This window comes from Hyposmocoma kahamanoa, unplaced genomic scaffold (assembly GCF_003589595.1).
Source record: "Hyposmocoma kahamanoa isolate Upper Pololo Valley unplaced genomic scaffold, ASM358959v1 78, whole genome shotgun sequence".
In the NCBI taxonomy this organism is placed as follows: domain Eukaryota; kingdom Metazoa; phylum Arthropoda; class Insecta; order Lepidoptera; family Cosmopterigidae; genus Hyposmocoma; species Hyposmocoma kahamanoa.
In genome coordinates, this window is record NW_020653945.1 from 7,109,851 (window position 1) to 7,123,446 (window position 13,596).

A 13,596-nucleotide genomic window follows, 5' to 3' on the forward strand; every position below is an offset into this window, starting at 1 on the left:
ATACATTGCCCTTTAAAAGAAATTGTGAAAATAGTCCTCGTATTAATGTTGTTATAATTATTTCTCATAAAAACTTACCCTTCTTAACATAAATAAAATTTCAAATGTACTATAACACTAGTGCAAGAATGTTTATTTCTTTAATTTTTTCACTCACACTCTGGGCCTCGATTGCAGATTGCCCTAACCGCATGTATTTACAGGACAAAAATTCTATTAATATAGCGGGATTACTTCAAAGAAAAATGCTGTATTTTATTAAACTGTGAAAATAGCATGCAGTGTACATAATAAACGATAACTATGACCATAAATTACAGCTGTACTATTAGCGTCACCATTGCGTCTATTTTAATAATAACCCAAGCTTACCAGTGGCATAAACTTTTCCATCAGGCGTTACAGCAAACAATGTCTGTTCTCCTCCAACTAATTGCACAGGGTTGAGAGCCGCAAGCGCGTGACAGGGTGTTGGCGTTCGCACTTTGGCGCCCTCTACTCCGCCAAGTTGTCCGCGATGGTTGTGCCCCCAGCCGTAAACGGCGCAACCGCGAGAGCCACCGCCCCACCAGCCAGTCCAATCTTCTGGACGCCTTAGACAAAAATAGCACAAGTTAGTCTTCCTCGCAATGGCACCACGTTTATAAAATGTGGTATTTAGATAGAATGTCAAAGAAATTCATATTTTGGTACTGTAACGTACTAGACTGTGTCTCTATTGCGCAGCTGTGTTTTCATCTACCGTTAAAAAAAATATATTTTTTTATCAAAATCGTTAGGGACTCAGTATGACTCTACGCAACGCGCAACGGATTAAAACGAATACATATTTAAAATTAATACTCGCCATAAACATTTTTCGGTAGTGAAACAATCATCTAACACTAAAAACGAAAGGAACGACACTTACTTATTAACCCAATGCAGTAACTGTTCATCGTGTTGTTTACTGAATTTGCTGTTATTCTCCCAAGGATATTGTTGATCGGTGCTGTTCTCATCAATGTTATAGACCCCAAGGTCGGATAGTCTTTTCCGAACATCAGCGAGGAAAGGCATGGGCATGGGTACGCGACGCAAGAGAGCGTCGGCGGTACGAATGCAGAGGCAGTATCGTTTGAACCACGCCCAGCGCAATGCTTCGGGGCCATTGCAGACGCGAGTATCCATACGAAGGCCACATGCTAGCCAGGCTAGTTCCTTTAAAAAAAGTTAATAGTAACAAATTATTGCAAATCCAGGTGTAGTGGAACCAGAAGGTGGGGAGTGGGTTAAAAGCCAATCAACCCGCCAGGTTTTAACCCATTTCTGCCTAAAATCGTGAACAGAAAGTGCAAATACTAAATTTGGTATAATGCCATACTTATTACAAATTTTGATGTAAAAAATACTTTTTTAGACGAAAAACCCACCTTGCAATCCACAGGAGTGGATTCTCTCTAATTAAGTTCGATTCAAGTGCTACGATCTAACGATTTTTTGTATCGATTTATTTCTATATATATTTTTAATGCGATTTTCAAGTGAATCTATTCAATAGAATGGCAAATCGAATCGTCTAGATAAGAAAGCAATAAATATTTTGTAATAATATCATTCAATTCAACAAAACTCGATTTACAACAAATATTTCGTTTGAGCGTTAATGGGCTTTAATCGGATTTAAACCCGGCGTTAACAAAATGCAGGATTAAAATCCGGGCGCTTGTCCATCTCTTCATCATTCTCTAATGGTCAAACTACGGTATTTATGTAGAGTACTGACTAATAACTAAGCTTACCTTGAGATAATGAGTGTGCAGCAAATGCGTGCCAGTCCGCAGTGCAGGTTCCTCTTGTTCGTACTGCGCCTGCAGCAGTTGCGGTAGATGGTGCAGTGCGGGAGGCGTGGCAGCACCCGCCTCGCCGTCCCCTCCACACACTACCCCGCGCAGGCGACGTACACACCACACACGGGCACGCCACGCTAATAAGGATATATCCATTGATTATGTTTCATTGGAAAGAGAAAGAAAGAACAAATAACTCTCACGTCAACATAAAAATATATAATAGAACTTACACAAAGTAGGCATTTGTGCACAAATAGCAAGCGCCTGAGCCAATCGCGGCGCGAGCTGATGGTCATTCGATATAGCGGCTAACAGCGGTCCGTCCAATAGACGCCAAGCTAGCTCCACTGATGGACATGAGAGGACATAGCGGTCCGAACCGGTCTCCTGTAAGAATTAGGATTATTGGTGCTATGAGCATCATTACATATACAGCTAATTGTGATTTGTCAGTATTGATAGAATCGATGCTACCACAAACAGTAAGATTTTATTAAGTTCATTTTGAAAACTTACAACTTTAAAGTCAATATAATATTGGTGCTTACGGCAATTGTATGCGATGGCAAAATGGGATGCGCGGTGAATCTCCAGCCCCAGCCATTGACGGAACTATCGCTTGTAAATCTCCAACGAAGCTCGTCACCTGTTCATCGGTAAGCAATTAAAATCAAAATCTTATTTACAACCGTTGGTGCAACAAAACTCACGAGTGTTTACAGCACTTATTAGAGTTTTTTCCTATGCATTTCTTTTTTCTATTTATTTTGGTACATACAAAGAGTCATTACAAAATGATTAAGAAAAAATTTAAACAATGCAATAACGAGTATCGAACATTACACTGAAATAGTAATAACATAGGCTAAAAGGGCGTAAAGGTATAAGAAAAAAACAAATAAATATTTTTGATCCAAAAACAAATAGTTAATTCTTACTTTTTTTTAAATACTAATATTTAATTTAATAATATTATTATATTAAAATTAGTGTTATTAATTAAATACCGTTGACAATGATCTCCTGCGCCCAATCAGCGGGCTCCCTTCCCGAGCGCGTGGCCAGCACGCGCCCACAAGCATCCGAGATCGTGAGCGGATCGTTGCGCCGCTCTGTGGAGCAACCTTGCTCAAATACCACTCGAAGGGATGACGCACCCGGAACTTTGACAACGCCTAGAAGGTGAACATACGGGCTACTTATATACCTAGCTTACTTGTTAACTAGTCAATCAAAACCGACACACTTTCCATCAATGTCGTAAATTAGGTTTACAAAAGCTCAATCGGCCGAAATGCAGTCTAAAAGACAAGACCTGGCACAAAATTATGTCCAGATAATTGACAGTTCAATTTAAACTATTCATAGTGATATGATTATTAATACAAACCTCGAACACACAGATTTTTTTTGACCCGGTGATAGAGCAATGCTACGGTGCAGCATGGTCGTGATTTCAAGTCCCGCCAGATCGAAGAAATGTTTCTAAGTGTTCGATCTCTGTATTAATAATCATAAGAAAACTAGTGAAGTTAATTAAAAAAAACCTCAATAATACATTTAGTAGAAATATAGAATAAAAATCCTTTTAAAAATCCTTTTTCCTAAAAATCTGAGACAAAGGCTATTTTATTCCAAGTACCTCAAAGTTAACATTTCTTACCGGAAATATCAGTGTCGTCAGCATACGGATGAGGACTGTCGACGGTGACCGGTTGAGGCGGTGCGCGACCTCCGCCTGCTGCGGCTTCTTCCAACTCGCACACGCAGACTTCCACCACCATGTCCGCCACCGCTGACTTACTGGCACATAGCGCTAAAAGAAAAATGAGCTAGTGTTAATTTACAACTTGGACATATTAACTTGTATGTTAACACGACAAGTTAATACCATATGAAGTGGTCAATCGTGTACGAAAGCTTCTTCGAGCTGAATCTAAGAAATGACGGTCCGAAATGTCACAGGGATCATTTTATCTCTAGGTGTGCAAGCGATATTCGTATTTTTTTGGATACGAATCGGTCTTAGTGCACAAGCAAGCAGTAGAGCTTCTTGTGAAAGAGTTCGTCCACTGAAGTACTGCCACCTTATTTCTGCCGCCAAGCAGTAATGTCAGCATTACTGTGTTCCGGTTTTGAACGGTAAGGATGCCGGTGAAATTACAGGCACATGGGACTTGTCAACTTATGTCTCAGGGTGACGGGCGCAGTGGCAGTGCCCCTCATCATCTTTGCGACTTGAAGCTCTGAGTGGCACAGCAACTGTTATGGACAGGCGTGTAGCTTATCATCAGGCGCACGACTTGTTTCGTCCCGTCACTTGATATTATAAAAAAAAAAGCGATTTCCGAAGTGGGTCCCGAGTTTTCTACATTTGTATAGTCTCGGATTCGGAACGAATACGAATCGGATGCAATGCGTTAACGCGATTAGGTACATAACCAAAGGCCTTTTCCTCCGGTCACATAATAATTGTTATATCTACCGTCCGCTAACTAAATGACAAAATATTTTATTGAGATATCATATAAACCATAACCCAGTTTTAGAATATTGAAATTGTTTAATGATATTTCAGCTATGCATCGTTAGGGTAAGTTCCGATAAGAACACGTTAACTTAATTTCAAATGTTTTTAAGAGAATTTTGTGCTGTCTTTTGCTATTTATAACGGACTTTCGACCATTTGCCACTTAGCCGCATTTTAGTTAATGGACGGCAGATGTGTACGCCTTTTGCTTATTTAAATCAAGAATAAATGCATTTGATGAAATGATTATACATGCTTACCCATCAACACATCAGTGATAATTTTCACAGCGTTATTAGAGTCCGGTATTCTTCCAGCCGCAGCCAACTTGAGCAAATCAACGAGCGCTCGTGCATCGGATTCACCGAGCTGCGACGTGAAGTCGTCTAATACCATTTTGGGAGCCTCAGCTTGCTGCACAGTCATTGTAGCTGCGGCAACTGATACTGCGCTCGAGGACATCACTGCTGAGTGGCGGGATGATATTGAACCGCTTAAAGGGCTGCTGGCACCACTCTAACAAAATGTACGAAAATGTACTAAGTGAGAAGGTATAAACGATCTCATGGTTTGCCATGACAAATAGGAAGGGGCAGTTAATATATTACAAGATAAGTATAATAGAGCCATACGCAAAAAATGGACATTATCGTATCTCAGTGATTGAAGCTACACATTGACTGCCAATAAGTGGTGATTATGACAAATCGTTTGTGGCGGCACAACTCTAGCCAGACTGCGAGCTCTAGCAATGCAGGCGACGGCGGCGGATCGCGCGGAAACCCGCATGAGACAGAGGCAGTCCGGTTGCGAGAGCCGCCAGTGTCCACCCAAATCATATATATACAAATAGATATAGAAGTATGCTTGAAAACCAAGCATGTACGGCAATTGTACCGGAAACGTAGTCCTGTCTGCAGGCGCCTCTCCACCACCAGTGCGGGCGTCTGTTTCGATGTCGTCCTCCTCGGCATCGATACCTGCAGCTACGGGCACGCTCGTTGAACACGCCTCGTGTGCACGTAACGCTTCCACTACTAGAGTACGAGCCTGGATACATCATAAAAAAATATAATAATAATAATAACATAATACCATAACGCGCACACACTCATAGCCCCGCACCACGGAAACCCTGTATCGCGGACACACATACAGACAACCACAAATTACACCCAAACTCACGAGAGAAATAAATGTAGGCCATACAATTATTTCTCCTGACACGGGAATCGAACCCGGGACCTCTGCGTGGCAGTCCGGCATGGTAACCGTTCGGCCACGGAATCAGTTCTCTATATATTTTTCTCTTATAGCATTAACGGTTTAGTAGCAGTAGAGCTCCTTGTGAGAGTCCGTCCAGGGAAGTACTGCCACCTTACCCATTTCTGCCACCAAGCAGTAATGTTAGCATTACTGCGTTCCGGTTTTGAAGGGTAAGGGTGCTGGCGAAATTACAGGCACATGGGCCTTGTCAACTTATGTCTCAGGGTGACGGGCGCAGTGGCAGGGCCCCTCAGATCTTTGCGATTTAAAGCTCTGAGTGCGACTGCAACAGTTATGGAGAGGCACGTAATTTAACATCAGGCGCACGACTTGTTCGTCCCGTCACTTGATGTTATATATTAAAAAAAACTAATTTTGTATAGACGACATAGTACTATGTAACATAATTATATTATCATTTATGTTATATTACGGTTATTAGATTCAACAAGTTCCAGAGATTAATATTACTTTTCACTTCTCATGCTCTTAAAGTTCGTATTTATGCTGGGTGTAGGCTACATAAAATAGGATTTCATGCTCTAGTGCATAAAATAAAAAACCATCACATTAAATATGTCTAATTGTTGTAATTTTACATTCAATTTTAATTAAATAATCGTTTATTTGTAATATTACTGTTTGATTTCCTCGCAATCGAAGTGAAAAGCAGAGTGTATAATAACTCGTTCATAAAACCCATTTTACCCGAGACGAGTATATCTGCCGCAGGCGAGAGTGGATACTTAGTCGAGGAGTCTTGGTCGACGCGTTTTTTGCACTTATTGTACAATCTACTATTACCTTTGCATGCAAAATTATAGACGTAACAAACCTGAGTAATATGCAATGCAAGCAAAATGAGAGACAATGCATGTTGAACAGCGACTGGTGGTTCTAGAGCCAGCGCTGCAGCTGCTAGGGATGGACGAGGTCCTTGCGGTTCTTCTACTATTGTTTCTTCTGAATATAAACCTGTGGCATAATTTAAAAACTTATCACTGATTTTTCGCTATGAAGAAGAAGAAAAAGAACAAGGAGAAGAAGAAAGAACATAACGAACAATGTATAAATTTTAAGTAGTTTTCTTGTACGCATAGGCACCGTAAAGGCTAATTAGCGATCAACAAAAACGTCTGACAAACTTGCATTATTATGGTGGCACTTCACATCATATAGCTATTTGTATTTCCGTATCTGATATATTTGGCAAACAATCACCATGTGTATGATAGCATGTGTGGTCAAGTATTTGCCTTGTTTGTCTATTCGACAAATACAGCAAACACCAAACACGCGTCACTGCGCGTTGATTGGTTTCTCGACGCACACCAAAGAGGTCAAATAGGCAAAAACATGTAAGTAAACCGTCCACACTCTGGCATATTCATTATTTTAATAACTCCTTAGTTGGCTCCACGACATATAGACGATCATATTTGTCTGTAACTACATGTTTGTCATGCGTCAAATATTTTTCTAAGTATAGTAAAGACCTAACAGCGTATACGAACAGCCATGTGAAATGCCGCCTTTACAGAAATACTATATATGCTCACAAAATGGCAAACCATCGCACCCACAACGAGGCGTTTTAGTAAAATAATGTCAATAAATTTCATTTCAATTGTTTACCAAGACTTTGGGCTCCAAGAGGATCCTTCAAGCTGGGGAAAGGCAACGGCGCAATATGAGGTGTATGCTGCTGCGCCTGTAAAGCAGCAGGTCTCAGAGACCATGCGGCGGAGTGAGAGGAACCGGCAGCGGCCCGCTGTACGCCTTCGACGCCTGCTACAAGCGCGGGTCGTCGGTTGACACAGGTCGTGCCGTTACCTTGTTGGCCGTGGTCATTGTCACCCCACGCCCATACCTGAGGGAATTGAGTGATAGGTGATCGGAAGGTTTTCTTGCTGTTGATTCAACTTAAGTTAGCGAATATGCTCCATTATTTTGGCTAGTAACAAATGAAACTCATTGAAAATTATAGATATAGACACGAACTAAAGACAATTTAACTTTTCAGTGATTTTTAATCCTTGAGAAAATAATGAGATTTTTTTATATTAAAAAGTTTCATCTACAAATCTATCGTAATTATTTGAATGATCGTATTACTATAAAAGTCTGAAAACGAGTGTTGTCTCGCTCACACAACAAGGCTCGCGTCACGGCCGATTGAGATAGAAAACAAATATTACAAAGAACCTTATATACACGCGCGGCCTCTGGTCCTCTTGAAACTGTATTACTTAGCTGGCGCTGAAAACTGTGAGTAAAATTGCCTATTGACCAAAAGTTTTCGTTGTAAGACCATTATGTTAATTTTTAACATTTATCATCAATATATATAATATAATAATAAATTATAAAATAAATATAAATATAATTTTCAAAAGTAAATATCAAGTCTATCCAAGCGGTATTAATAAGTGGACTAACCTGATTTTCACTAGTGACAGCAAGGCAGTGCAACGCTCCAACAGCGACGTGAATGACCTTGCGCCCACGCAGCGCCTCAACTATCGTCGGTCTTCGCACGTGCGCATCACATCCATGGCCCAGACGATAATAGTCGCCTTTGCCCCATGTCCATACCTTCAACAAAAACCAAAAAATTCGTCATCACGGGTGTATAATAAAAATTTAAACATACATTATTTTCTTTTTTTATTGAATTGATATTCAATTACTTTTTGTGAAATTACTCCACTAGTTTGTTATAATTATTACATTTTTTTTACATTATTTTATAATCGCCATGATGTACCATCAAGGCATACTAAATGTAATTGTACATATTGTATATCGTAATTTAAAATTTTTATTTATTTATTTTTTTATAATAACAAAATAATGTAATTTATTGCTTATTTATTATTGCATCATGATTAGTACACAAAATATTTTATTTTGATTGATATCAGGATGTTTTTAACTACCATGATATTCACTTATTTTTTGGGAAAATATTCCACTATTATAAAATTATTTTACTCGCTGTGGACTTGGCCATAAATCATCGGAACGGGATTGCGATATTGCGCTCCCTCTCACACTTGCTCAGTGTTGAGCGTACGCGATGCGTGCACAAGCCCGTTATCGATAAAAACAAAGAAATCACTAAGGATGCGCTGGCGGTGCTGTGTTCTTATCAGCTGCTATAATTTAAATATCACCACATTTTTTTATTTTAATACCATTGTTAACGTTATCAATAACTTGTTAAAAATTTTTAGTTTATTTATTTATTTTTTTAGTTAAAGTTTTTCGCTCGCCTCCTTGATCTTACCAGTTTTAGATTCTTAATATTATTTTGTATATTTAATTTGAATTATACGTATTTAATAAATAAATTATATTTTATTTCCGTTCCCACTTTCATTATTACAACATAATGAAACGTCATCATATCGATAGCGTTTATTAACTGCAGTAATGCACAGCTTTGCACTTACAGGCCCGTACCCTATTGGTAAGTGGGAGAGAGAGCGCAATACCACTTTCCCGGTTGGATAATATATGGCCGAATCTGCAGCGATATTTTTTTTATTAATATTGGTACAAAGGTCGAACAAACACAAAGAATTATCCTTCGATCCGACTGGACTCGAACGGTGTCTGTTGCTCCAACTGGCTACTAGTCTTAATAATGGTACCCTAAATAGCATCCCAAACAACCATGGACCCAGTCGTGGCACTGCATCCACTAATTGCAAATAAGTATTCGACAATTACAATTTTTTCTCATATAAATTATTAAGTTTTTAAGTCATTATCTCAATTAAGTAAAGTGATTTTTTTAAGCAACAAAGTAATTAATTGTACTTTAATTCAATAAATACTTAATGAAGCTTCACCATATTTATAACAAAGTGATTAATGCTACTTACTATATATATTTATTTTAATTTTAATTTTTTTTCTTTCTTTTTTTGGAAGTTTTACTGTAGAATGACGATCGCAAACGTATTTAGTTGTCCTTAGTTAATTACGATAACCATAAGTTCTAAACATACCTCCCCATCTCTCGTCAGCGCTAAGCTGAACTGTGCGCCACATTCTACTTGAATAACACCAAGAGTGTTTAATCTCTCTATGTTCATAGGTACTGCGCAACCATCGGAACCTCCACGACCTACGAAAACAAATTAGTTAATAGTTCGTTTCAATCCATTATACAGAAAAGAGTTAGCTACTTTATGGTAGGTTTAGTAATGGCTAGTTATACTGCCAACTACAAATCAATTAATTAATTGAATTTATCAGTTGGAATCAGAGTTCTATTTGCGATTTCACTGCTAATTACGTACGTTACATACGTAGGATTAGTGTATAGTTCCTTGTTCCAGTTATTGAGTGATTGCTTTAGAATTTTAACCAACCCGGTTTGTTTACTTTTAATGTATAATGGATTGAAACAGACTACAATTTGATTCTGAAAGTAGACAACGTAGTACATTTTTAAAGTAGGTAAAGTAGCGACAATGTTGGGATTCTTACCCAATTTTCCAAAGTCACCGTCTCCCCAAGAGAAAACTTTACCACAAGCTGTGAGAGCTAACGTCTGTGCGTCACGTGACCCACACGCGACTTGCACCACCCGAAAACCAGCTAGCGCTTCCACCTAAAGACAACAAAACATATCACCATTTTTGTATCCGAGTTATAGATATAATTTTCTTATCAGTTCTAACATAAAAACATGAAAAACCTTATTTTCCTGCTAACTTTGCTTTCGTGGTCAGGACAACACAAAATTTAAATTTGCGTACCATTAAGAAAACGTACAAATATTTCGAGTTCGTCTTTATTTAAAGACAAAAAGGAACATTATAATTCGATTAAGTTTAGTACTGCTTAACGACAAAAATAGGTAAGATGGCAGTACCTCACTGGACGAAGTCTTTCTCAAGGAACGCTACTGCTACTAAATACCACTATGTAGTTATGTAAAAATAGGCAGCTATATAAATACCATTGTGACAGCCACAAAAGCAAATATTTCAGGGGTGTAGATACTCTTTTCTACATACTTGCTGGTCAATTAAAAAGAAACCATTACTATCAAACCAGAAATAGAACAAAACATTCGATTTATCTTGCAAAACTTTTCACAAGCATCTTACCATTTTGGGTAATAGCTGCGTCATATCATCACCATGTCCCAATCTCCCATACTCGCCCAAACCCCACGTGTAAAGATGTCCTCTTGCAGTGACGCATGCGCTATGTGCCGATCCACAAGTGATACCGACAACTCGCTCGCTCGATAGAGCTTCTATCGGCCGAGGTACTTCCAGTGTTATACGGTTGCCGTGGCCTAGTTTACCGTCTTCACCTTCGCCCCAAGAGTATACCTGGAATAGTACATTATTGCAGACGTCAGGAAATAAAGGTTTGTCGGGCGAGAATGGTCAGGAAACCCCCGTTCCCGCCGAGGTGTATATAGCGCTTTTCTCAAACAATGCGAGAAAATTATAAAAGATTAAAGAATAAACAAGAATGTATAATAGAAAAATGTAATCATAAATTTTAATGTATTTTTGTTTGCTCTTGGCCGGAAACAAGTTTTAAATTAGACTGAGTACAGTATATTGTTGTATTTTCGCTCATCTTAGTAGAACTCACTTTCGCGAAGAAAACATAAAAAATACAAAAAAATAGAAACAATAAACAAGGAATGTAAAGTAAATGAAAGTATTTTCGTTTACTTTACCGCTTCGGTTTAAAGCATGTGGTGCAGGTATGTTTGTGCAACATAATCAAACGCAAAACAAAAAAGTACCTCAGAAAGTTTTTTTATATTCGCGCCATTACGGACACTGATGTATATGAATGAGCAGTTGGCTGTATGACAGTTTTTCAGTAGTCTGTCTACATAGCTCTTTGTTAGTAGACATATTTAGTTTGAAAGCAGAGGGCAGAAATGGATTTACATACTTATTTTGACGGCAAAGGATTGCGCAGTCCATAAATTACAAACTTTGTGGGTTCTATTTTTGAAAGTAATGCAGACATTTCCGAACAATGTTTGAGAAAATATATTTTAGTGTCAATACTGTAAATATATTGGTATAAATTACAGCAGTATACTGAAATCATAATTAAATCACTGGAAATATTTTAATATACACTTACTTTTCCGTCAGCAGTAAGAGCTAGCGCATGTTTTCCACCTGAATGTACGGCGACGCGGCGAATCAATACGTGAGAGAGATAAGGGTTTGCTCGGGGCGTAGAAACATTATTACTGTGTCCAAGACCTAAGCGACCGTTCGTGCCTTCGCCACAGGCGTATAGCTGTAAATACAACGCCAAGTCAGGAATGTGCAGTAAGCAGACAAAGTATAAACAACCTTCTAAATAGATTTTCAGGTTATATACTTTCGTGTTGCATTGTACTAACATTTGAAACGGGATTAAATGCGTAAACCTACCCGAGAGTCAGCCCGTGACCATGGCCAGTGTAACCTGGCCGAAACGTCGGGAATAATAATAATAATAATAAACACTAGGTAGGTGTGAAAAATACCTATTCGTATGTAAACACGTTTATTCCCGTTTCCAAATGTTATATTTACAGGTTGTTACAATTCAGATAATGATAAGAAAATCTCGATCTTATGCTACTTAAGGCTATTATTTTTACAATTTAGATTTTTTTATTTTACGATAGCTAATGACAGGATGGATGAACAATAGTGCGCCCGTGGGAAGCGATTCGCCTGTCTATAACAGGTGCAGTGTCGCTTGAGCTTTGAATAGCAAAAATCTGAGGGGCACTGGTACTGCGTCAGTCGCCATGAGACATAAATACCCTTCTAAACCGGAACGCGATAATGTGCACATTACTGCTTGGATGAACTCTTTCACAAGGAGCTCCGCTGCATTTAGGAAAATGTTGCCGCGGTTAGTTTGATATGGAGGTAAGTTGAAATCCTGTATGAACTAATTACAAAAAAAACTCTTTATACATGGGATGGTACCTTGCCGTCATGTGAAACGATAAACAAAGTCTTCGAGCCGCCAGCAATATGTACTGGCCTCAAAGCGCTCAATGTAGGTGAGAACACTGGAACTTTAACTTTGGATCCCTTGACACCGCCAAGCTGATCTTTATCGTTTAGTCCCCATACGTATACCTGCAAAAAGTACTTCCGTGAACGTCATGTAATGGGAAAATTACTTACAATTGGTTTTAATACTTTCGATCAGTTTACCTTCGGGCAATCATTAGGCAACGAAGGCGGGTTGTTATCAACCGATATTGCACCCGTAGGATTATCTTTTTCCATCCAGTCTTCTGCCACGAAGTTCATACTCTGAAAACAATTAATATGTTACAAACTCAAAACCAACACGCATGAAATAATATCGAAAAAACACACTCATGCCGTGTTAAAATATCTGTAACTATAGTCAATTTAAATAGGGATGAGTTCTGTGACACTTCTAATGTTTACGTTGCACGCATACGATTTATAACTAATCTGTCAACCAGGTTACAAAAATAAATAGTAAATTTGTTATAATGTATCAAAATCAAACAATATTTGTTGTAGACGTAATTTTAAGTAAAAATTGTGGTATATTATGTAAATAGAAAATGAAATATGTAATAAATATAAAAATAAAATATCCCAACTGCTTGATGCGTAAAACGGATTATTAATCCACAGAGATTTACACCATGGAATCGATAAATCGAATCGGTTCTTGCATAACTCGCGTCAATACGAGGCATTTACATAGCTTGTTAGCGGGTTTTATTTTGTTTTTAGCTTTGCGTGATCTTTTTGGAGTAATTGTTCAAATTCCGTTTCGTTGCTGTTAATTTTGTGCCTTTTTGTTGACTTTTTGTTTGGTTGTGTAGTGTTTAGGGACAGACCCAACATAAATTACCCTAATTACTTAATGTGTAAAACGAAATATTTATACGTAGATTTTACACTATTACTTTGTTCATTA

At 38.4% G+C, this 13,596-nt stretch overlaps 1 protein-coding gene across 1 annotated transcript in view; it reads right to left on the reverse strand.

Moving 5' to 3' along the window:
* The window catches only part of LOC113233295 (probable E3 ubiquitin-protein ligase HERC2), a 98,226-nt gene that overhangs the window by 21,183 nt on the left and 63,447 nt on the right, over positions 1 to 13,596 (reverse strand). Inside the window, exons 48-65 of the mRNA XM_026468365.1 lie at positions 12,849 to 12,950; positions 12,615 to 12,770; positions 11,767 to 11,928; positions 10,755 to 10,985; positions 10,129 to 10,252; positions 9,645 to 9,763; positions 8,068 to 8,223; positions 7,264 to 7,498; positions 6,464 to 6,603; positions 5,260 to 5,412; positions 4,623 to 4,878; positions 3,496 to 3,648; positions 2,840 to 3,007; positions 2,381 to 2,478; positions 2,063 to 2,219; positions 1,782 to 1,966; positions 911 to 1,200; positions 373 to 593 (exon numbers count right to left, since the gene is read on the reverse strand). Of these exons, the coding sequence (XP_026324150.1) occupies positions 373 to 593; positions 911 to 1,200; positions 1,782 to 1,966; positions 2,063 to 2,219; positions 2,381 to 2,478; positions 2,840 to 3,007; positions 3,496 to 3,648; positions 4,623 to 4,878; positions 5,260 to 5,412; positions 6,464 to 6,603; positions 7,264 to 7,498; positions 8,068 to 8,223; positions 9,645 to 9,763; positions 10,129 to 10,252; positions 10,755 to 10,985; positions 11,767 to 11,928; positions 12,615 to 12,770; positions 12,849 to 12,950 (3,106 nt within the window). The remainder of the gene's footprint in view (positions 1 to 372; positions 594 to 910; positions 1,201 to 1,781; positions 1,967 to 2,062; positions 2,220 to 2,380; positions 2,479 to 2,839; positions 3,008 to 3,495; positions 3,649 to 4,622; positions 4,879 to 5,259; positions 5,413 to 6,463; positions 6,604 to 7,263; positions 7,499 to 8,067; positions 8,224 to 9,644; positions 9,764 to 10,128; positions 10,253 to 10,754; positions 10,986 to 11,766; positions 11,929 to 12,614; positions 12,771 to 12,848; positions 12,951 to 13,596) is intronic.